General features: G+C 41.1%; 1 protein-coding gene and 1 pseudogene across 1 annotated transcript in view; both read left to right on the top strand.

Annotated features, from left to right (window-relative positions):
- Positions 1–25,839, top strand: part of PCNX2 (pecanex 2) — a 295,611-nt gene that overhangs the window by 249,299 nt on the left and 20,473 nt on the right. Inside the window, exon 27 of the mRNA XM_017857713.1 lies at positions 23,109–23,362. Within this exon, the coding sequence (XP_017713202.1) occupies positions 23,109–23,362 (254 nt within the window). The remainder of the gene's footprint in view (positions 1–23,108; positions 23,363–25,839) is intronic.
- On the top strand, positions 18,762–19,256 carry LOC108518983 (developmental pluripotency-associated protein 3 pseudogene; annotated as a pseudogene).

Consider the following 25,839-nt stretch of genomic DNA (forward strand, 5'->3'; position numbering starts at 1 on the left):
AAATTTTTTTTTTTTTTTTTTTTTTTTTTTTTTTTTGAGATGGAGTCTCACTCTGTCACCCGGGCTGGAGTGCAGTGGCCGGGTCAGCTCACTGCAAGCTCCACCTCCTGGGTTCACGCCATTCTCCTGCCTCAGCCTCTGGAGTAGCTGAGACTACAGGCGCCCGCCACCTCGCCCGGCTAGTTTTTTGTATTTTTTAGTAGAGACGGGGTTTCACTGTGTTAGCCAGGATGGTCTCCATCTCCTGACCTCGTGATCCGCCCGTCTCGGCCTCCCAAAGTGCTGGGATTATAGGCTTGAGCCACTGCGCCCGGCCCCAGAATTTCTTTGTTAGTTTTCTGCCTCGATGATCCGTCTAATGCTGCCAATGGGGTGTTGAAGTCCTCCACCGTAATTGTGTGGCTGTCTTAGTCTTTTCGTAGCTCTATAAGTACTTGTTTTATGAATCCGGGTGCTCCAATGTTGGGTGCATATATATTTAGGATAGTTAAGTCTTGTTAAATTGAACACTTTATCATTATGTAATACCCTTCCTTGTCCTGTTTTACCGTTGTTGGTTTAAAGTCTGTTTTATTTGATATAAGAATAGCGACCCCTGCTCCTTTTTTGATGAAAGGTTTTCAGTTTTTGCTGGAATTCAAGGGAAAATCTTTTAGAGCTAACCTAGTTGAATGTGAGTTGTAGTTTCTATCACAAGTTCTATGCCATGTTTAGCTTCTTTAGCAAACTTAACCAATCTTTGAGTTTAAAGGGTACAAGTTAATGAGATTTTAGAATTTTGTAGTGCTTTTTCTGTCTGTCAGCTCCTCATCACAAGCAGTGCTTCTTAATCTAGCACAATAAATGTTCTGGTCCCATCTTAGATCAATTATATCTTGAGGCATAACTGGCCACCACAAAACTTCATGGTTTAGAATAGCAATGCTGTACTATTTCCCACTGTTGCGTGGGTTGGCCAGTGGTTCTGCTGCTGCTGTCACCTGGACCGCTTGAGCAGTTTCATTCAGCAGGTAGATGAGCCAGGCTGGGAGGTCTAGAGGCTGGCTGCCAAACTTGGAGCCTTGGATCTCCTCCACGGGACCACTCAGTCTCCCAGGGGCCAGACTAGGCATCTTCACAGCCAGGTGGTGTTTGGGTTTGAAAAGGGGAAATCTGAACACTTCAAGGACTCTTATGGCCCAGCTTCCCAGACAGGCACTGTGTCATTTCTGCCACATTCTGGTAGTTAAAGCCATTCCCAAGGACAGCTCAGAGTCTGGGGGTAGAAAAAGTGACTCTGCCACATTTGCACAGTGGTATGATTACAGGGAGGCATTATTTGTCAATATTACAACATACCAGACTCCTTGAACTTCATCAGATGAAATACAGAAGGAGGCTCAGAACTGACAAATGTAGCCATCCCCAAGATAGAGGCAGAGATTACGTGAGAGAAGACTGCCTAGGAGGATCTCTGCTATTGCTCATTGATATCCCTTGTTCCTGCCAGCCACAGTAGGAATATAACCTGGTGATAAGGAATATAACCTGGCAATAACTTTGGCACCATAACAACGTCTTGAGAAAAAAATGACAGCAACCCTGCCCCAATACCCTCACTCTTAAACAATACATTTTTTTTAACCCAGTTCAATTGCAGTTGGACACAGGGACTTTAAAAGGGCACATCGCTTGGCAAAACCTAAATCATGCTTTTATTGTGGGAAGAATCCAGTTAACCTAAAATGGCTGTTCTGTTTTATGTCTCTTTAAAACATATAGTACAGTATTCCTAGGGAAGGTCTGTTTTCTTTTACCTCCTTAGACATTTTAGAGTTTTCTTTTCAGCATTTTCCTTTTCAGTTTCTTGTTTTCCAAAATAACTGGCTTTATTTTGGCCAAATTTAATCTACTTCACCCGAACCCGAGGCAGTCAAAATATAGATGGGCTTGTTCTCCCTCCTGAAGTCTACTGAAGCCGTTAGTGGAAACATGAAATGTTCACAGGATAGACTCTGACTCTTTTCAGAAAATGAGAAATACACTCCAGAGGGGAGGCAAGCTCCCCAAGGCTGTAGACCAAGCAAGTATCCTGTCTTCCCCTCCCTGAAAGGGATGCATTTGTGTCCATAAGAGTTCTTGGTCATGAGCTACAAAACTCAAGTCTAGCTAACTTAAGTAGACGGATTTGTTGGAAGATGTTGCAAAGGGCACAGACTTCTGAAAAGGCTAGCAAAGCAGGCGTTGCAGCTATTGGACAAGAGCCAAGTCTAAAATCACACTACAGCTTTGAAGGAGTCACATCTTGGCTGGTGAATCCAGACACTGGCATCATGTCATTGATACCATGAGCCTGGATACTGGACACTGCTGCTGCCACCGCAGCTGCCCCCAGAAACCGGATGAACACCTCCCTTCCAGAATGCATTCCACATAACCTTGCTTCTTTGTGTCTCCAGCTCATTAGTCAATGTCGGATGTGGGTTTAACAGATTCACAAAGCCAAGATTTCACGTGTGTGCTCTAGATGGAAGGGAGCCTGGGAAAGAAAGTGTCTGACTCTCCAGTTTCTCTGATGGGAGGTGGTGACTGCCTATCCCTGAGAGTCACAAAATGGGTAGATTAATTAAAGTAATGCTAGTTGCTGTAACTATTAGGCCCCAAATTTCAGTGGCTGATGCAACAGACGTCTGTTATACATTCATATAGGGTCCAATCAGTGAGTGGAGATAGTCGGGGAAGGGGATGGTTTCATTCTGCACTACCAAGGATTCAGGCAGATAGAAGCTCCACCTATTCCCTAGCACATTGCTTTCAAGTCCACCTTGGACTTCAGTACCAAGCTGGCAGTAAGTGGGAGATTGCATGGAAGATTGTTATGAGCTTGGCCTAAACCTGGGATACATCATTTCCTTGTACATTCTACTGTCCACAATTGACTTGACTACAAAAGAGGCCAGGAAATGCTATCTAGCTGAGTACCCAGGAAAAAAAGTAAAAGGCTTTGGTGAACAATTAGCTAGTTCTGGTGCAGTACGTAATTGCCCAAACCTAGAATAGGGGCGTAAATCTCAGCCCAAAAGAATGATCAAGGTCCATGGCACATCCTATTTCTGTTGTCTGGTACCATAATGAATGATTGATACAAATTCTATATCAAGAATACAAATAGGATGGACACGGTGGCTCATGCCTATAATCCCAGCACTTTGGGAGGCTGAGGCAGGTGGATCACCTGAGGTCAGGAGTCCGAGACCAGCCTGGCCAACATGGTGAAACCCCGTCTCTACTAAAAATACAAAAATTAGCTGGGCATGGTGGCACACACCTGTAATCCCATGCCTGTAATCCCAGTTCCTCGGGAGGCTGAGGCAGGAGAATCACTGGAACCCGAGAAGTGGAGGTTGCAGCAAGCTGAGATCGCGCCATTGCACTCCAGCCTGGGTGACAAGAGCGAAACTCCATCTCAAAAAAGAAAGAAAGAAAGAAAGAAAGAAAGAAAGAAAGAAAGAAAGAAAGAAAGAATACAAATGAGGAAGCCCCATTTTTCTATTCTATTCTTTTGGCTTATATATTCCAGAATAGAAATAAATTATTTTCTTGTTAATGTAAGAAAACAGGATTGTGGTGCCCCTACTGCTCTTGAGTTCAGGAGTATTACTTGCATCTACCTAAACAGGGAGCCTGTCAGGAAAACATTCTAGAGTGGACAGATTAATCATTGGCTTTAAATCTAAGTCAAATTAATAGATAATGAATGTTAGAAGGCCAACGGGGGGCACCAAGTTCAAGGGTTTTCAAAAGAAATGGAATCTGTTGGATCGTAAATCCCATTTAACCATCCTTTGTTTAGGTGGATACAGAAAGATGGGAAAGTGAGAGTTGATGATCCGTTTCTGCTCTTCTTTAGTCAGTCAAGTCACCTAGGCTGATGGGTTAGCTTATTTCTATGAGAACAGGAGAAAAATGAATGAGTAATCACCATGCTGCCAACAGCAGGAGCCAGGCAACTTGAAAATACTGTGTGAAGAGGTGAAGGATCAAGAATACGAACAGAAAGCAGAAGGCATTGGAGGGAGTTTTCTTGTGAGATGCGTGTGAACGCTGGGCTAAGGAGAGAATGCAAAGAGTGTGATGGTGACAAGTACCCTCCGAAGGGGTAGTCTCATCCCTTCCTCCCACCTAACTAATGGGAAAAGCAAACCCAGAGAAATGAATAGGCTTTCCCAAGGCTTACAGCAAGTTAGAGGTAGAGCTAGTCAAACCCACACGGCTATCTCTTAACCAGGACTTCCCCTTCCATCTCACCATTTCACCTTCTTCTCTCATTCCTGCTTTCGGGTATTTGTTTGGAATTTGTATCATAGTGTTTATTTAGTTCATTCAACACGAAAAACTGGTGTATAATTCATTTTGTCACTTGCATAGACCCTTGAAAACTCCATATCTTTTTTTAGTTAGGAAAAACCCCCGCTTTCTATCAGGATATACAGAGCATCACAAGTGACTTGGCCTATCAGAACCTTGATTTCTTCCTTAGATCCTCAATGTGATTTCTAAGTTTCTTCCCAGCTTTGACAGTTCATCAGTTCACAAGATAAAAAATAATTCCACCACAGGACATGTTTAGGGGAAAGTTGAACTTCTCCCTGTTGCAGTGTGAAGATAATTCCCTCCAAGGGAGGAGATTGGATATAATTGTTGTATCTCCCAGTTTGGGAGATATACCATGGCTGGAGGCCATGGCTGGTGTCACAGAAGTTGAGCAACTATTGGATCCCTGCTAGAACAAGAAAGGCCAGTGCGCCTTAGCATTAGTCTATCGGCTGGTGGCAGGACTGGGCTTCAGAAGGACCACTGCAGAGAAGAAACAGAACGGAGGAATTTCAGGCAAAGGAAAGAGGAGGGCTTGCTACAATGGCAGGTGAGGGAATCCAAAGGTCTGGGATGAGACTGGGAGGTTGAAACCCATGGTTATTCATCCACAGAAGTGGGAGAAAAGAGAGAATATACGGCACAGATGCAGGTAGGGGCGGGTGTTACAGAGATGGAATAGGAATGGAAGAATCAAGGGAGTAGGGAAATATACAAGCTGAATATTCTTTATTTGAAATACTTGGGACCAGAAGTGTTTTGGATTTTGGATTTTTTTGATTTGGAATATTTGCCTATACATAATGAAATATCTTGGGGATGGGGCCCAAGTCTAAACACATACGTATTTATGTTTCTTATAAATCCTATATACATAGCATGAAGACAATTTTATGCAAGATTTTTAATAATTCTGTGCAGGAAGCAAAACTTGTGTACAATGAAGCATCAGACAGCAAAGGTGTCACCATCTCAGCCACCCATTGGGCAATCTGCGGTTGTTTGGAATTACCATCATTCCTGACTCTGATTTTATGTGCTACTGATAAGCATTTATTTTCTTATAATTATTCACACATAGGGATTTAACAGGTAAAAAATGTGACATACCGTTAATACCATGAATAAATACTATGTTCAGGGTAATGGTGCAGCTCAGTGACATCACCAGAATACCTGGATCCGCTGCTAGGCAAGAGCAGCAGCAGACAGCTGCAGGCTCCCGGTCTCCACCCAGGGTGCTGGGTTTTGATTAAAAGGTTAATGTACACTGCATTTTATTTATTTAGGTGGGAAGAAACATCAGAAACAGTTGAGAGACCAAGAAGTGGGTCCTCTAGGGATGAGGAGGCCTTCTGCTGGGTGACTTTTATAAATGGCCAAGAGGGTCTTTTTCTCCTTGGGGACACTGAAGAAACTGTAGGCTGTGCACCCGCATTTTGACTGTTCCCATCACAAGAGGTCAGGTGTGGAATTCTTCACTTGTGGCATCACGTCAGTGCTCAAAAGGTTTTGGATTTTGAAGCATTTAAGATTTTGGATTTTTGAATTTGGAATGCTCAACCTGTATGTAGTATGAATGCTGGGCAGCATGAAACACTCACTTGAGGTTAGTGATCATTATTTTAAAGAGATCTGTAAAGATTAATTACTGTGTGGTTTTCTCTAAGCCACATTCAACATTGTGGATGTAGGCATGGAAGGGCAGAGTTAGAGTTAACCAGGACTGGGTTGAACCAAGTGAGTGTCATGAAGCTGAGAATGTATTTCATATGTAAGGTTGTGACAATGAGTATAATACTTGGCCGTGGAGTGTAAGCTGAGGATGCAGGGAAGTGAGGGGGTGAAAGAAGTAGGAAACAGGACCAATGAATCGTGGGTCTGGGAAGGGTGCAAAGATTGCTGAAGTTGAAAGATTAGAGGAAATGAGCTGGAAAAATGAGGTGGTTACTGGAAAATGGGATGTTTCAAACTGATATCTTTAGAGGGAAAGCAATTTTTTGATAATCAAACTCTAGGGTTATCACCTTGGGAATGACTGGCTGAGGTTGAGGGGAAGATGAGATCATTGCAGGGGTAGAGATTGGACCAGGCACCAGGATGTTGGAAAAAGCATCTCTATGGATATTGACATCCCCAGGAGTAATGGCGGGAGGCATGGTGGAGAGAGTGACTGAACTAGAGACACAATCTTTATGGAAGGAGTGGGAATGACCAGAGAGGCCAACAGGAGATGGCAACGAGATGGAGCATGGGATTAGGATGAGAGAATGACCTGAGAGCATCAATGAGAAACACAAGGATGTCTTCCAGTGCTGACCAAGTGGTGAGAGGCATGTGTGAAAGGACTTTGCGATTTGGATGGGTGAGACAGTTAAGTTTGGATCCGAAAATGTGATCTATAGAGAAGCAAGGAAATTAGACTGCAGGGAATCCCGGGCTTCCCATAGCAAATGACGTGAACTGCATGCAGTAAAGCAGCATTCTCTCATGGGAGGATGAAGATGATCCTGTAGTCTAAGGCTGGGTCACCTGCATGGAAAGCTTTGAGGTGACTGAAACGAAGTTGATCTAGGCATGGAGGTATGTGTACATGATCCTCATTAGTGTAAGGCTGCTACATTTTTCTCATGGTGAGATCTGTTTTCCAGAAATTGTCTTAGAGGAGGTAGGTCTTAGGAAATAGAAAAGAGTCATCTAATAAGATGAGTTTTTGGAAAGCGGGAGAAAACAATGATACCATAAATGCATGGTGTTATATGGGCATTTGCCTTTTTAATTATTTGTGTAACTATATTTCCTCAACTTACTCATTTCTCAGTATTTCCTTTTGATGAGTGATACAGCATTTGTATATATTTTCTACATTTCCATCAATCAAATATTTACCGTTTTTGTTCACCTAATTGTTCAAACAAAAAATAATAGAGATTACTTTGTTCTTTTATTTAAAATAAAGTTGTGATGAAAGCTATATTTGTGTTTGAGTGTTTGTGTTGACCATGAATCTCTGAGGTCAGGGCCTTGTCCTTAGTGTCAGGTATGTGACCACATGGTTGGCAATCAATAAATGTTTTCTTGATGACAACATTATAAATAATAATTTGAAAACCAAAGCCAGTTTGTTTTCAATAGCCTTACAAAGTTTATGCATTAAGGTTTTTCTATTCCTGCGGACTATGAAAAATTAACTAAGTCAGACTCTTTTAGACTGTGAGCCTTTCAAAGGCTGGGGCTTCATGGCTTATTCATGTAGCTCTCCCCAGTGCATTGACTGGCTCATGGTAGGATGCCCAGTAAATACTGGTAGATGAGAAGGTAGACAGTTGCAAGTTTCTTGAGCAGCAAGTACATGCCAGGTACCACATTAGATTCTTTACTTATATTATCAAAATATTCCTTATAATAGCTCTATAAAGTAAGTTAGGTGCTATTACCCAACTGTCGACATGAGAAATCTGAGCGAATGAATTTAAGTAAGGTGCCCACGGCCACACAGTCACCAGTGGTAGAGGAGCATGAACACCTAGATGTGACTGACCCCAGAGTCCACGGCCTATACAGTAGACTCCAGTGCTTGAGAGGGAAGGAACAGAGGGAGGGAGGTGGGTTAAATAAGGAGAGAATATGAAAGAAAAAAATGATTAACCATTTTGGAAAGTATTTTTGGTTGTTGAAATTAAACAAATAAAAGTTGGTTTTACCAGAATTCATTCTTAAAGGCTATTGTGGTAGCACCTTTGTAGGTCACTTCTAACAGCTGTTTGAATTATTGGCTATCTTAGCAATTTTTCTTTCAGTGTTCATTCTGCAAGACTTAATTAAAGTCATGAAACCTAGATGTCTCTTGTAAAATGAACATTGAAAGCAACAGGCACAATTATCAGGATGTAGCTACACATTACCACCACGTCTGGAAAATATCAAAAAATAGGATTTATGTTTCTGTCTGTGTGAAATGTTATCAGCCATCTCATAGTTTGGCTAACACCCCATAATCACTGGCCTGTGGGGACATATAAAAATATCTGTGTAACTGAATCTTATCTAAAGCAAATCCAACCCAAACGTTTATCTTAGCTGGCTAATCCATACAGAGGGATAGCTTTCCCACTAATCTTGGAGTTATCTAGAATTTTCTCTGCTCTATGACAACATTCAGGTCATTAGCAAATGCTTAGTTCTTAGGTCTGTATAAATTGAGTAATCTGTCAAATCCCTTGGTTCCAAACTTACCCATACAATAATGAGTTATCCATTCAGAATCCCTGACCACGTATTTTTCTTCATTGCAAATTGTGTGACCTGTTAATAGGAGAGACGAAGCCATGTTTGTCTAGACAGCGAATCTGGGAAGAAAGAGGGCTTCTTACGGAACGTGAACAGGGTCTGCATATCTTAACATTCAGCACTCAAAAATAAATTCATGCGAGCAAAAAAAGATAATACAACTTGAATTAAATATTCTTTAATTAAAATATTTATTCTAAGGACTCTTCTGAGTAGAGTTGAGTGCATTAGTTTTCATATCTTTAAACAGGGCAGGAGTAGTGGGAAATCATATCACTTACAGAGATAACTATCATCTATTTCAATGTTTCTTATTCTTATGCTTCTAAACTGCCCAATGTGAGTTACAATGTGTACTTAGTGATTGGGTTAATTTCATTTTCTCCCATGAGCTGGTTGAAAATAAATAAATTCAGGAAACCTTGGCTTGTAATTTGTCAAGCCTCATTAGACAGTGTGTGATAAAAGAAGAATACTGATTTTAAATTCAAAAGAGCAGACCCTTCCACAAGACAAGTCTCTTTTGAGAATCAGTGCCCTGGAAATTACGTCTGCATAGCCAGGTTGATGTGTACATCAGATAAGATACTCTGAAGCATTCCTTTTTAAATTGATAAGTGTCACATAAATACATAGTGTTGTGAAATAGAAATTCTGTGAAAAACCAGTGCTGTTTCATTTAAAGGTATTGTAACACATTTAAAATCTAGCTTGCCAGACAGGTCACAGAACAAATTTTATTCCTATGGGCAGATCTTAAAGAATATCCTTGGGATGTAAAATTGTTACAATGTAAAATCTGTGCTAGGCTCACAAAATCAAACAAGTTATAAATTATTCAAACCTTGTCTTTTTTCTCTATTGCATACTGGGCCAATACACTTCTAGGTTCCCAGTATCACATTGAAAAGACACTGAAGGCCAGGCACAGTGGTGCATGTCTGTAATCCAAGGAGGATTATATGAGGCCAGGTGTTTGAGACCAGCCTGGGCAACATAGTGAGACCCCATCTCTAAGAAAAAAGAAAAAAAGACAAAAGGAAAAAAAAGAAAAGAAAATTAATTAGGTAGGTGTGGTTGTGCCTGCCTGAGGTCCCAGCTACTCCAGAGGCTGAGGTGGGAGAATGACTTTAACCCAGGAGTCTGAGGTTACAGTGAGCTGTGATTGCACCTGCGCACTCCAACCTGGGTGACAGAGGCTGACCCTGTCTCTACAAAATATAAAATAAAATTTAAAAGATACACAGGTCCAGTGTTGCTGAAGGACTAGAAACTGGAACTAGGGGAGAAGTTGCCACTAAGGTAATAAAGAACTGAACTCATTCAGTGGCTCAACAAGCTAATCCTATTCATTGTTTTGGTTCTTGTCTGTGGCCTTAGTCATGTAACTATACTATTAGCACTCTGTTTCCCTGTCTTTAAGATTGGATTAATCTAAACAGGATTGATTACCAAGTGAATGTGTGACACTTAGGGAATAGGACGTGTCCAGGACAGCTTCTTAGTGATGGTAACGACGGCAGTAGTCATGGCTCATACAGTGTCTCCCAGAGAGAGAGAGACTCAGTCTTTCTGTGTCTAGCCCTGGTGGTTTCAGGGAAGCTGAAACCTCCAAAAGGTGAGTCTTTGCTATGGCAGGGAAAGCCCTATTTGTCAGAATCAGAATTAAACAGCAGTCGAGAGAAGGATTGCCCCTTGATTTACTTTGTTGAGTAAATAAAATCATTTGTACCTCTCCCTAGGGGCTGATTTATGAGAAATTCTAGTATTTAAAACTGGAATAAGAAATTTTAAGTTTGCAACTATAATCCAATGGATAGAAAAATAAATCTTTTAAGACCTAGAAAATCTCTACATGAATTTTGTTTCTATTGCGCGATCTTAAAGAAAAAGGAGGCTCCTTGAAATATAAAATTCTTTTTTTTTTTTTTTTTTGAGACGGAGTCTTGCTCTGTTGCCCAAGCTGGAGTGCAGTGGTGCAATCTCGACTCTCTGCAACCTCTGCCTCCTGGGTTCAAGTGATTCTCCTGCCTCAGCCTCCCAAGTAGCTGGGAATACAGGTGTGCACCACCACGCCCAGCTAATTTTTGCGTTTTTAGTAGAGACGGAGTTTCACCATGTTGGCCAGGCTGGTCTTGAAATCCTGACCTCAAGTGATCCACCCACCTTGGCCTCCCAAAGTGCTGGGATTACAGGCATGAGCCACCATGCCCAGCCTGAAATATAAAATTCTTACAATTCTTTCTTTCCACAAATTAAATATAGTGAGGTTTAACAAATACAGAGATGTCCTCTAAGAGCAGGTGGATGGGAATAGATGACCTGAATGTTCCTTCAATGTTCTAGGATTCTGTCCCTGGAAAATGAGTGTGGGTAGAAGAGGAGCTGAGAAAGTTCCTCCCTGCCATGACGTGGAAGCTGCAGGAGAAGTTTGTGGGGCAGGGAGGGAGGGCGGTGGGAATCCCACTGTGACCTTCTTAAAAATGACAATCATTCAAAAACGTTTTAAAGTCTTTTTTTGACATTATTTCATTTGGTCACAAAGCAGCCCTTGATGTAACCAGCTGGCAAGAGGCAATACAAATTTAGAATTCCAGCTTTAAGAAAAATGTTACGGGGGCCCTCGTCCTGTTAATATCTCTACCACTGTACATGCAGGAGGATATTAGAAGGGGCTATCAAGGAACCTCACTGGGACTGAGCCCTGTCTCACACATCTTGTGTTCCCAGCCTGTGATGTGCACTCAGAGCTGTGGAAGTGAACTGCTCAGAGCTCAGCAATGGCCATATCTGATGGTCTCCTCCTTTTTGTAGCCTTGATCAATTCAGGAATAACCTTATGTGACCACAAAAGGAAAAAAATTTTCTAATAATCCAACATAAGTATCCCAACGTTTGTGCCTATAAGTCCCATCTGTAGTTTGAAAAGCACGGGCTAAGCTCTACCTATGTCTAAGAATGTCCACTTTGTGAGTTAGGGTCTGATTGTGCTCTATGGGTGGTTTGAGCTTTGTCCCTTGTCTAACATCCCCTGTGGTCACCTCACTGCTAGGTATATGCAGAACACCAGCCCAGTGCCTGGCATGCTGCACTGGCTAATGAAGGCAATGATCCTTTTAAAAGCTAAAATAAATATTCAGCATATTTTAAAACATTTACAATGTTTTAAATATAATCATATTGATGAAATTTTGGATTTTTTTATGAATCCAGTTAGATTCCTTTTGTAGAATCCAATTTGATTTTGGGAACAAAACTCGTATTTGTTTCTCAAAGTATTCATATCGGTTAAGAAGGGAAATTGAAGGACCAAGAAGCCCAATCTTGAAAATGTGTTGTGCATTTCGGCTTTAATCGCAGTGTTCTCACTGGAAGGTTGTAAATCATCCCAACCTTTTCTTTCAAAGCAGCTTTTCTGGTGCAGGGGACCATGTTTAACGTCCCTTCGAAGTCCCATTATCTACATGTTTCCTCTTATCTCTTGGTAAACAGCCTGCACCTTAGTTCTGGTCCCTATCACTTTGTTCCTGAAATGAGACTGTGGGTGGCTGGTTTCCCCATCACTGGTCTGTTCCCCTTAATCCCAGAGGCTTCAGGGGAATTTTCTTAAGTACAGCTTTCCTCATGTTTCCTTGGGACTTGAAAATCTCTTTTACCTGCCTGTTACTTACAGAATTAGGTTCAAATGTCTCCAGTTTGATCTAACTCTAGCTTTCCTTCCACTCTCCCACTCTTCATGGATCCTGTCCTCTGGCCCAGGCCTCCCAGCCAGGAAAGTACCTCTCATGAGGCCTTTTGGGATGTAAGAGAAGGGAATATTTTGGTTTGATTTTTGGTTGCTGGACCTTCTGTTCTTCGATTCCCAACTTTCCCAAGAGAATGCCAACCCTGCCTCCATCTTGGCAGGTGTGTCTACCAGCCACACAAGTTAGCTACAATCCTGTGCCTCTCAGAGAGAATATGTTAAAATTCACTGCAACTCGCTACATAAGAATTGTCAAAACTAGATGGAGAGAAATTGTCTTAGTTCAGGCTGCTGCATCAACTATACCATAGACTGGGCAGCTTAGACAACAAACGTTTATTTCTCACAGTTCTGGAGGCTGGGAAGTCCAAGATCAGGTGCCAGCAGATCTAGTGTCTGGTGAGGGCCCATTTCCTGGTCTGCAGACAGCCATCTTTCTGCAATGTCCTCACATAGCAGAGAGATAGCAAGCTCTCTCATGTCTATTCTCCTGAGGGCACTACTCTCATTCATGAGGGCCCCACCCTCCCAAAGGCCCCAATTTCTTGTTTGTTTGTTTGTTTTTGGGACGGATTCTCACTCTGTTGCCAGGCTGGAAGGCAGTGGCACGATCTCGGCTCATTGGAACTCCGTTTCCCAGGTTCAAGCAATTCTCCTGCCTCAGCCTCCCAAGAAGCTGATACTACAGGCGTGCACCACCACACCCGGCTAATTTTTGTATTTTTAGTGAAGATGGAGTTCACCATGTTGGCCAGGATGGTCTCAATCTCTTGACCTCATAATCCACCTGCGTCAGCCTCCCAAAGTGCTGGGATTACAGATATGAGCCACTGCACCCAGCCGGCCCCACCTTGTAATACCATCACCTTGGAGGATAGGGTTTCAATACATTAATTTGAGTGAGACACAAACATTCAGTCCATTGCAGAAATTATGCATCTCAAGGATTTCCTGAAAGGTATCCAGTTCTTCCAGTCCTCAAGAGTTTCTAGAATCTACTCTTGGATGATGCCAGGCCTCTGGAGAGCCCCATATGTAAGGCTGACTTGTTTTGACTACCTATAGAAGTGCTTTTGCTTTATTGCACTTCGACCGTATTCTAGCATCCTGCACTGTGAAATATTAAAACAGCCCGGCAAACCTTGTGCTTGCACTCATTGTGCAATGTTATTAAGGATGTTGTTCACCATATTGCACAATGTCCTCTTTATGAGGATCCTGGGGATATCATCTCTCTGGTGTCTTTGCCAGAAATAGCTATGATCGTTCCAAGGAATTAGTTTGTTTTTGCCTTAAAGACACAAGAAACCATTTATGTTTTCCTTCTACATTGGCTTCTGGAAAACCCGGAGTGAAATCTGTGGATCACTATCAGTAAATGTACTGGGTGTCCTAGAATGCAATTAGGACCCTTGACATTGTTTCTGTATTTGTATTTGTCTTACCTCTGATTTGCACTTAAATTTCTTCACTTGCTTTCATACTATGTATACCTTTTAGATTAAGTTTATTCCTTCTTGAAATTAGCTGGGAATAAATAAGTCTGGCTGGGCTTGGCATTGGTAGGTGTGACAAAGGTGTGACAATGCAAACACAGCCACAATTAAAGGTGCCAAGAGTCAGTTTTGATGGAAATACCAGACAGAGACAGCCTTGCCAGCTTGACATTCATCTCTGCCAGGACTGTGAAAGGTCACGTTGTGTGGGCGGGTTGACCTTCAGCGTTTCCTCTGGAGGGAATATGCTTCAAACCTTCTGAGTCTTCCTGGGAATATGGGCCTTGATTTACATTTGGACAACACAATTAGTGCATTTTCCAAAATTACTGGGTTTTATTATTTTCATATTATTTTTTTAATGTGATCCTGAGTGTGACTCTTTCACTCCTAAGAGCAGATTATCCAAGACTCACCTGAACTAAGCTTTTCAACTGTTGGCAGCTATGATGTATCTGTCAAGTCTAAGCCATCCTTCATGGCAAACTCTTTCCTCAACTGCCCTTTCACCAATGTAGAGACACCCACATGTTCCTCATAGTCTACTGTGCTATTTCACTCAGATGGTTAGAAATTCAAATTCTCCATCTTCTCACATACACATAGACACACACATGTGCATGCATACACAGACCACAGACTCGCACACATACTCATGCAACCAGCCCTCCCAGTTTAATGAAAAGGGGAAAAAAAAAAGCCTTGGCTTTCAGCTCAATGTGATAAATGGTAGAACCAGATAGAAGAGTAAGGAAGGGGAAAATTGGAATGCACATTTTTGAGGTCTGCTGTTTAACCAGTTTTGCTAATTTCTTCAAGTGAAAATCCTCCTTTATGTTTTTTCCTTGTGTAATATATTTCTGAAAATTGTCGGCTGGGTGTGGTGGCTCACGCCTGTAATCCCAGCACTTTGGGAGGCCAAGGTGGGCGGATCACCTGAGATTGGGAGCTCAAGACCAGCCTGACCGATGCGGAGGTTTAGTAGAAACCCCGTCTCTACCAGAAATACAAAGTTAGCCAGGCGTGGCGGCACATGCCTGTAATCCCAGCTACTTGGGAGGCTGAGGCAGAATTGCTTCAACCTGGGAGGTGGAGGTTGCAGTGAGCCAAGATCACACCATTGCACTCCAGTCTGGGCAACAAGAGTGAAACTCCATCTCAAAAAAAAAAAAAGAAAGAAAAGAAAAGAACGAAAGAAAACTGTCTTATTTCCTCCATTGGAAGAGAATTTCTTCCTCAATTATGTTATTAATGTACAGCAAGCCAGTGTTAGTGTGTCACTGTGGCAGATTGAGACCCCACCCGCCCTGGAGCCTAAGGTCTGCAGTCCAAGAGTCCCAGTGTGCAGAGCAGTCAGGTTATGGTGGTCATTACTCTCTGGATGTCCCACTGTTTATAGTCCAGTATGCATTTCCATACATCTTCACCAGAGGGAAGAAACATTTTATATCATTTTATATCGTAGAATGAGTTAAGAGACCCTTGAAATGTTTAAAAAAAAAAAAAAAAAGAATGCTTTCAGCCAAAAGCCAAAGCAAGGAGGTCTGGCAGAAAGACAAATGGAATTTGAAGATTTGGAATTAGGCTTTAACTGTCTCCCTTTTTATGTATGTAACCTGCTTGGCTTTTCCCCTTCCTGACCTGGACTCCTATTTCATAGACTGCTATCCTAATAGCTCTGAATGTGCATTATGATTGGAAGGTTGTAGTTTTCCCTCTCTGGCATATTATGGTCATCTTACTCCTGGGTTCTATATAGAGGCTTGGTCTAAACATAGCCTTTCTTTATCTGCCACCGTATGTAAGGTAATACAATATACTGCTATGGAGTTCCTCAACTGGTGCCTGTTCAGACAGAGATCTGGAGAAGAACTGTTTTATTTGTCCATTCAATCACTGCATCAACAACTTTGCTGGCACCTACTAATTACCAGACACTGTGAACAATGATATGAGATCCCAGAAAAAGTGAATAATGAATAGGGGTGGGAGTGGGTGAAGCGAAATGTTTTGTGTTTCAATTAAGTCTCCAAAGACACGTAGAAAGATTCGAAGACATTCTTTTGGCCATGACTGAATAACCAGTACTAAAATATTCTTACTATCATAAACAATTATAAAACTGAAAAATTACATTAACCAATACTTTGCAGATATTGGACAACAGGCAGTTCAGGGCCCTTATCATTGAGAGAAAGGAAATACACAAAATGAGCTTCATAACTGCCTCCACTTTCTTTCTAGAGGTGCTTTCTTGTTCACAGTATAGGAAGCTGGAGCCCTAACAAAGCACTGTGGTCTTATTGAACTAGGGAGATAGAATCTGAGTCCTGGGCTACTGAAGTATCTGGACTTTGTAGGTCAGAGTACCAGACAGGAGTGAATTGCAAAGAGGAGCTGCAGAAATCTGCATGGAGATCCCCTTTCATGATTAGATGGATATTAACCTGCTCTTGTGTAGGCATAGCCTGACAGAGAATGGTAACTGGAATGACGTGATATAAATAAAGATTATGTAGGCTACGCAGTGCTGAGAAATGTAGAGGCTCCAAATAGCCAGTGAGGACACCTTGTTGAACATCTTGGGCATTCAGTTGAGACCCCGAAAAGACCAGGCTTTAGGAGTAGAGATATTATCACCCTAGAATAAGGACTACTCTGGACCTTCCCAGCCAAAGATTTAAAACAAGTTTTAAAAGGATCAAGCTGATAACCTGATGGGCAAATAAATTAACTGCCTGACAGAACATGACTCTTTTAAAAAGAAAGACAAAAAGTTCACACTGCCAGGACTATAACATCAATGATATCTAGCATATAACAAAGAGTTTCTAGATATGCAGAGAAGCAGAAAAAAGTGACTCATAACCAGGAAAATGAAACTATAAATAGAAACACACTCAAAGATTTTAGAGTTAATAGAAAAAAAAGTTTCCACCAGGTAATCCTATGTTTAGGTTTTCAAAGGAAAAATGATCATAATGAATGAACATATGGAGAATATTAATAGAGAGGAAAAGTACACCAAAAACTTAAAATTCCAGAACTGAAAAAAATACAATGTCTGAAATAAAAAATTCAGTAAATGGGCTTAACAACAGCAACAAAAGATCAATGAACTCAAGGCTATAGAGACTATCCAATCTGATGCAAGTAATGAAAAGACTAAAGAAAGCTATAGAGACCCAATATCTTGTGAAACAATATCAAATATTCTAACATATGTGTAATTCGAGTCCTAAATGGAGAAGTGTGAAATAGGGGTGGAAAAGCAACTGAAGACATATTATCCAAATTTTTTTACTTGATGAAAAATATCAATCCATAGATCCCAGGATCTCAGTACATCTCAAGCAAGACAAACACAAAGAAAGCCAAACCTAAATGTATAATAATCAAATTTCTGAAAATTAAAGGTAAAGAAAAATTATAAGCGCGTGTGAGATTTGTAATCATCATCTTACCAAGAGCATGAGAGAGTTTAAAAACAAACATACATTATATAGAGAGAACCAACAGTGTGAATTTTCTCTGACTTATCAAAAGAAATAATGCAAGCCAGAAAACAATAGAATAATTTTTTTAAGTGCATAAAGAAAATCAAAATCAAAACTATCGACTCATAATTCTACATCTAGGAAAATATTCTTCAAGAATAAAGACAAAATTAAAATATTTTCAGATTTAAAAAAGCTGAGATAATCACCAACTGACATACACTATAAGAAACATTAAAAGGCGTTCTTCAGGCTAAAAAACAATATTAGATGAAGAATCGATTCTGCACAAAAGAATGCAGATTGTGAGAAATGGCAAATATATGAGCAAAGATAATTTTCTTTTTAAAATCTTTTAGAATTGATTAAGCAAAAAATGATAAGAATGTATCATTGGGTTTAAATTACATGTCGAAGTAAAATGTTTGACAACAATAATACAAATAACATGAGAGGATAAATATTCCATTGTAATGTCTTACATCATTGGAGGACTCATGAAATTGATTCATAGTAGATTGTGATAAGATAAAACACACATTATAACCCTTAGAGAAACTGCAAAAATAAAAGAGGTATGGCTAAAAAGCTGACTGAAAATAAAAAATAAAATACCCAAAGTTGCTCAGTTAAAAAATAATGACCAGGCTGGGTGCGGTGGCTCACACCTGTAATCCCAGCACTTTGGGAGGCCAAGGCGGGTGGATCATGAGGTCAGGAGTTCAAGACCAGCCTGGCCAATATGGTGAAACCCCATTTCTACTAAAAATATGAAAAATTATCTAGGTCTGGTGGTGGGCACCTGTAATCCCAGCTACTCGGGAGGCTGAGGCAGGAGAATGGCTTGAACCTGGGAAGCAGAGGTTGCTGTGAGCCGAGATCTCACCATTGCACTCCAGCCTGGGTGACAGAGCGAGACTCCATCTTTAAAAAAAAGAAAAAGAAAAAGAAAAAAAGACTGGAAAGAATACAAATTTAAAAGTTGGAAAATAAAACAAATAGGAAAATAGTAGACTCTCACAACAAAAGAGAGGCGTTTTATAAATTTTCTAGCAGACATGACATAGGACATATTATTTTAATGCAAAGCAGATGAAGAACTACCCTACTAGTCTAAACTACGCCCATTAACCTTTAATCATTTGGATCCCTTAATCCTCTAATCATTGGATCATTAACATTCAAATATCCTGGAAGATTGGCTTATCTGTATTTTAAGAGGAAGCCAGACCTATATTTTACGGTCAGTTCTTTGACCATTCGTTGGAGCTCCGGTTTTCAGCCTCTTTCCGGGCTACCTTGTAGCAATTTGAGGGTCAGTCATCAGTTTCTGCTTGGTTTCAAAGATCCAGGAGAAGCTTAGTGTTGTTCAAGACGCAGATGGACCCATCACAGCAGTTTAATACAACCTCCATCCCGGAGTCTTCACAAATGCTGACCGAAGAAAATTCTCGGGACGATTCAGGGGCCTCTGAAATCTGTTCCGAGATGTTGATAAAGAACGTTAGTAACTTGACTATCAACGCTAGTAACGAACCCCCTTCCCCTCTACCAGAAGATTCACGCTATTGAGTGATAGATGGAATTGCTGCAAGAGCAACAATCCTCAGGGAAATCAGAGATGACTTGCTTTACAGGAGGAGAGGAGTAAGAACATTGCTGTCTGTGCAGAGAGAAAGGATGGCAAGATTCAAACACATGTTACTCGGCAGAGTTCGTACCCATGAAAGAATACTAACTAACACTGGGCTTAAGGGAGTTAAGAAGGAATCAAGACCGTTCAAATGTCCCTGCAGTTTCTGCGTGTCTAACGGATGGGATCCTTCTGAGAATGCTAGAACAGGGAATTATGACACCAAGCCACTTCAGCCATAAAACTTATTCTTGCACCTTTTTCTTCTTGCTGGTAATTTTATATAGCAGGTTGTGAAAGCTATGCTATGCTAGTGTAGACTATACACCAATAATATTAATGAGTTCTAGGATGTATTTTTCTTCTTGTATCTTTTTCTTCCTACTATGATACTAGTAATTTGTAAGGGATCTGTGTCATTTGAATGTATTTGAATAACTTTAGCTCTACTGTTTGATTTGACCCAAAGACAATGTAAGTATTCCCATGTGTCTTAGAAGCCCAAAGTCAGTGAGATGAAACCCAACATCAAGAAACTGAAGCAAAGTTACTTGTGGACAAAGAAAGCATTAGGTAGTTTGGCTATAGCATAATAACTAGATTTTCTGGCTTTCAAAATTTGGATTGCAATCACAGCAAACTTATTTTACAGTTTTCAGTACAAAAGATGTTTATATAGAAACAATAAAGTTGACATTTGAGTATCTTTAAAAAAAAAGAAAATAGTAGACTTTCACTCAGTCATATAAATAACCACATTACATGTAAATGGATTAATTGCTATAATTAAAAATTGGAGATCATCAGACTAGATAAAAAAGCAAGTCCTAACTACATGCTGTTTACAAGAAATGGTTTAACTATAAAGATCTGGAGAGTCTTAGGAACCCTCACACCTATTTTGCTTTGTGCTATTTAAAAATAAAAAGATAGAAAATTATATTCCTTACAAACACTAACTATAGGAAACCTGGATTAGCTTTATTAATATCAGACTTCAAGATGAGGTATATCACCACATTAAAGAAAGATATTTCATAATAATCGAAGAGTTAATTCATCAAGAAGACATAACAGTCCTAAATGTGCATATACCTAGTAATAGAACTACAAGAAGCAAAAACTGACTGAATTAAAAGTAAAAACAGAAAAATCTACAACTATCGTTGAACACATCAACACTATACCTTCAGTAAATGATAGAAAATGCACACAAAAATATTAGCATCCAGAATGTTTGAATGATACTGTCAATCATTTGAAACTAATTGACATTTATGGAACACTTCACATAGCAACAGCAGAATACAGATATTTTCAAGAGCACTTGAAACATTCACCTAAATAGGCCATGTGCTAAGCCATCAAATAACACTCAATAAATTTCAAGAGATGGAAATAATAAGTATTCATTCTCCAATAACACTGGAATTAAATTTGAAACTTACAAAAATTTGCATCATAAAAATTCCCCAATATTTGGAAAATAAGCAACACACTTCTAAACTCATGAGTCAAAAAAGAAATAACTAAGTTAATCACAAAATAACTGAATTGTATGAAAACAAAACACAGCATATAAAAAACGCGTGGGATGTAACTGAAGCAATGTATAGAGAGAAATGTACAGCTGTAAACGTTTATATTAGCAAAGAAGAAAGGTTTAAAATCGAGATGTGAGCCAGGGTTTGGCAAACTAGGGTTCATGAGCTTACAATGGCTTTTACATTTTTAAAAGAAGAGGGGAAGGGGAAGAGAAAGAGAAGCAGGAGAAGGAAAAGAGGCAACGGAGACCATATGTGGCCCACAAAGCTTAAAATATTTATTCTCTGGCCCTTTACAGAAAAAAGTTAGTGACCCCTGACATAAGTTTTCACCTAGTACTAGAAAAAACTGATGATGGTAAATCCAAAGCAAGTAAAAGGAAGAAAATTTTAAAGATAAGAGTTGGATGTCTATGGTTTCTCTAGAAAATAGAAAAACAATAGAGGAAAATTAATGAAACTAAATGATGCTTCTTTGGAAAAATCAAGGATGCCAACTTTCACCACTTCTACTCAGCAGCATACAGGAGATAGTAGCCTGTGCAATAAGGTGCCAAGAAAGATAATAAAGTCAAAAAGATTTTTTAAACTTCTAGAAATTGTTGCCTACATTCACCATCTCTGCTTCTTCCCCCCCATTATTTCTTGAATTCACTCTCATGAGACTACCCCTCCCCCACCATTCCCCCACAACCTGTCTTGCAGAGATCACTGTACACTTCCATACTGCCAAATCTAACAGTTAATTCTTCATGTAATTTGACCTGTACGCATCATTTGATGGAACTGATGTTCCCTCTTCCTTTAAACTCTTTTTTCACTTGTCTTTTGGGACTTCCTGGTTTTCTTTCTAACTCACTTGCCGTTTCTGTTCTATCACTTTATTGGGATCTCTTCACCTGTCCAACCTTTAAATGTTGGAATGCTTAGAGTTTACTTCTCAGACCTCTTCTCCATGCTGTCTGTACACTTTCTTGCTAGCATATAGGTGATTTGAAATAGCCCCTACATGCTAATAATTCTCCTAGATTTTATAAATCTCTAGCCAGGACTTGTCCCCTGAGCTCCAGATTCCTTAATCCAGCTGCCTCCCTGACATCTCCATTTTGATATATTAGGCACTTAAAACTTAACACACGTAAATGTAAATCCCTGATCTTCCCTTCACTCCTACCCAAAGGCTGGTCCTCCTGCAATCTTCCTCTCCTCTGTAAATAGTAATTTCATTCTTCATCCTGCTCAGGACAGAAACCTGAGAATCATTCTTTTCTCATCTTTTCAATATCACATGTCTAAATTCGTCAACAAATCTCATCAGACTGCTTTCAGATACATCCAGAATCTAATCATTTCTCACCACTTCCTCCAACCACCCAGGACCAAGTCATCATTCTCTCCCATCTGGGTTAACTAACAGCTTCACAGTTGATGCCCTGGCTCCCACTCTTGTTCCCTCGACAGTCCTTTCTCTGGGCAGTAAGCCAGAGTGGTCCTCCTAAGACATAGGTCAGATTACATTCCTTTTAAGCTAAAGCCATCCAACTGTTCCTCTAACTCATTCTAAGTAGGATCTGGCCCTAGCTATCTCTCTGCTTCATTTACTGCTTTCCCACTTGTGCCCTCTACTATAGACTTTCTTGCTGCTCTGGAACATATAATAAGTATGATCCCAACCTAAGGCCTTGGACATGGTCTTCTGTCTGCCTGGAAAACCCTTCTCTCAGTTATCTGCGCTGAGTTTCCCCCAACCTCCTTCAGGTCTCTACTGAGACATCCCAGGGAGGCCTTCTCTGAGCCCCTATTTAAAATAGTTATTCCCACCCTGTCATTCCAGTCTTTTTTTTGCTTTATTATTTTTTTGCCTGTCTTCTTTAACTTAAACTGATAAGCTATACAAGGACAGGGATTTTATACATTTTTTTCATTGCTGTATTCACAGTGTATTGGGTACACTCAATATTTGGTGAATAAATTATTCACTAGCTCATCAATTTGTTTATTTATTTGTTTGTGTGTTTACTGAATTTCTACCTGCCAGGCATTGCCCTTAGGGAGCTCACAATCTGGTAAAAATAATAGGAACAACTACTATTTTTGTGTGGTGACTAATCACTTTGCATATGCCATTTGATTTCATCCTTACAATAGCCTGTTTTACAGATGAGGAAACAAGCTTGCACCAGTTAAATAAATGGACTAAAGTCAAGTAGCTAGTATGTACTACCTTTTTCAAAACCTGTTTGTCGACTACTGCCTCCCACTGAAATGATGTTCTTCTGTGTTGACATTTAGCTCATAGCTCCATAAAAATTTTTAAATGGTTTAAATATATTTTCTACAAAGACTCAGAATGAATGTGCATGAATAAGAGAGTTCATGATTATGAGAATTACGACTTCTTTGGGGGACTTATTTGAGAATAAACAAATTTCCTGATTCCTCGACTCTCTTCAGCCTCTTCCCCTCTGATGAAGCCATGGGGAAATCCATTGAAGGGAACATTCTAGCATGCCTTCTCATCAAACTTCCTTCATGTTTGTGCTCGGCCAGGAACCTACTGCCAGCAGAGGGAGGTGGAAGCCATCATGGAGGGCGATGAGGAGGACAGAGGCTGCTGCTGCTGCAAACCAGGCCACTTGCCCCACCTGCTGTCCTGCAATGCTGCCTTTCACCTCCGCTGGCTCACCTGGGAAATCACGCGGACGCAGTACATCCTGGAGGGCTACAGCATCCTGGACAACAACGCCGCCACCATGCTGCAGGTGTTTGACCTCCGAAGGATCCTCATCCGCTACTACATCAAGGTATTGCTCTGTTTCCCAAACACCTGTCTAAGGCAGAAATGCTAGGATGGCACAGGAAGCTCCGAAAAAGCTCTGTCAAAAGTCTAAATTTTGAGCCTCTCATCCTCAGCTTCCGAATTGGAAGCCCAGCCATCTGGGGAACTGTCACTTTTGGAAAAGTCCTAGAGGGCTTTGCTTTAACCTGAGATTTGTGCCCTGGTCATATCCTAAGCTTAGGCACCAATAGGCAGTTCATTTGCTTATCTAGGTTTTCTTTGTCTCTTCTACCACAGCATGGTTTGCTTGTCCTGATGATGAGGACAAATTTAAATATCCTAGAAATATTACTAAGCCTCCATGTTTGAGTTATAAGGGTCAGATTAGATGCTCTGCACAGTGTCCACTCTAGAACCAGAATTATATTTTAAGTTCATAAGGAGAACTCAAAAAGTAGCTAAACCATCCAGTCAGAATTGACTGTGACAGCCTTTCCTCCTAACTCACATGGAGAATAATAACATATTTTTTCAGTTGCTCAGTGCCTACCTCTGCCCAATCTGTGTTTAACCTTAGAAATCATGGCAGTTTGGAGTAAGTCTCCTGGAAAACAAGTGTGGGACCTGCCTGAGGATGTGTAGTGTTCATCGGGGCTGAGGTGTTTTCTGAAGGGGAAGGGGCAGGCGAGGGCCATGTGGCAGAGGAGATCTTCGCTGTGGGTCCTGTGCTGGAGGTTTGGGGGGACTTGGCATGGTGGAAGTCCTGTATGACCCACAGGTATGCGTCACATCTTAATGCTATTCAAAAAGAGGAAGCTCATCCATCGGAGACCACAAAGGCCCCCCTCAGCCAGCGTGCTGAGACAGGTGGTCCAGCAGAAATGAGGAAACACAGAATGAAAAGAAAACATGGCACCTAAAGTTTTAACCAGCTAACAAACAAAGGGCATTGAGAAATTTGGAATAAATTCAGGCATGGTGGCTCACGCCTGTAATCCCAGAGCTTTGGGAGGCCAAGGCAGCAGGATTGTTTGAGCCCAGGAGTTCAAGACCAGCCTAGGCAACATAACAAGACCCCATCTCTACAAAAAACAAAATGAAAAATTAGCTAGATACGGGGTGCACACCTGTAGTCCCAGCTTCTCAGGAGGCTGAGGCAGGAGAATTGCCTGAGTCTAGGAGTTTGAGGCTGCAGTGGGCTGTGATTGCACCACTGCACTCCAGCCTGGGTAATGGGGATTCCCGAAATCCACAATAGCTGCTGAAGCTACGTGGAAACAAAAGATAGTCAGGGGGTAAATAACTCTTAGATCTCATCCCCCTAGGTGATTGCTACACAAAATGTTTGCAAAACCCTTTTCTGTGGCAGCATGTTTACAACAGATTTAGCCGTTTGTGCTTGCCATCTTTGTGTGTGCTAGAGGTGCAAAACATTATATTCAAATGTCATACAAAACTATACATGTTTCATCCAACCTAATGTAAATGGAGGAAGATTTGGGAAGCATAACAGGGAGTTACGGCCTATCTTCTATTTCTAAACTCTAGGCAAACTCAACATACCAGTTGTGTTAGATTTGGCAGTGAGCCATGAAATAAGAATGGCGTGCATGTTAGCTTATTTCTCTCAGACTTTGATGATGGTTGATCATCAACTATCTTCCAAAATTTGAGTTCCACAATTTAAGTTACAGGCTTAAAGGGATAGAGGAAAGGACACAGAAAATGAAGACCAAGAGCACGCACCAGCTGTCTGTGAAAGAGGTTCTAGGAAGCTGCCCAGTATCCTCCCCACTGTATCCCGTCAGCCAGAACATTGTCACATGCCACCCGGAAGAGGGTCTGGCAAGTGTACTTTGGGCGGCCATGAGCCCAGAATGAAATTGTATGTTCACGGAAGAAGGAGAAAGCAGATGATAAATGGTAATTAGCCATCTCTGTTTTCTCCCTCAACAAGGAAAGTGTCGCTTGAGTATTTCCTTTGGTTTTCAGGAGGCAGGACGGGGTGGTTGCATGAACAGCTAGATCCAGGGACTGACTAAACAAGAGGACTCACAGGCCAGTGAAGCAAGTGGCCGGAAGGGGGCAGCAAGGACTAACAGTGTAGGTCTGGCCAGGCCGTGTAGCTAAGCCCTGGAGTTGACATCTTCCTGTTGCCTCAAGAATTAGACTAGACTCTTTCATCTGCTACCCTGAGACCTCCACTGTTGCTACTGGCTGTGTTTCCCATCCCTCTTCCCCCATCTCTCACTGTTTTGTGTACACACTGTGCACACACTACCTGTGCTCCCTGCCCCACACGCTTGCACACTGTTCACTCCTCCTGTAGGGACCCACCTCTCCCTCCCACATGCCCGCACCTTCTCCTCCAACCTCAGTTCCAACAGCTCTTCCTCACCAGCTGGCTGCCCAGTGCTTTCCTGCCCTTCAGGGCCATGGCCAACATTCACCTCCCCTTCCTCTGCAAACCTTTCCTGCTTCACTTTATGGGAATTCCCTAAA

This window comes from Rhinopithecus bieti, unplaced genomic scaffold, assembly GCF_001698545.2.
Source record: "Rhinopithecus bieti isolate Rb0 unplaced genomic scaffold, ASM169854v2 scaffold_46259, whole genome shotgun sequence".
In the NCBI taxonomy this organism is placed as follows: domain Eukaryota; kingdom Metazoa; phylum Chordata; class Mammalia; order Primates; family Cercopithecidae; genus Rhinopithecus; species Rhinopithecus bieti.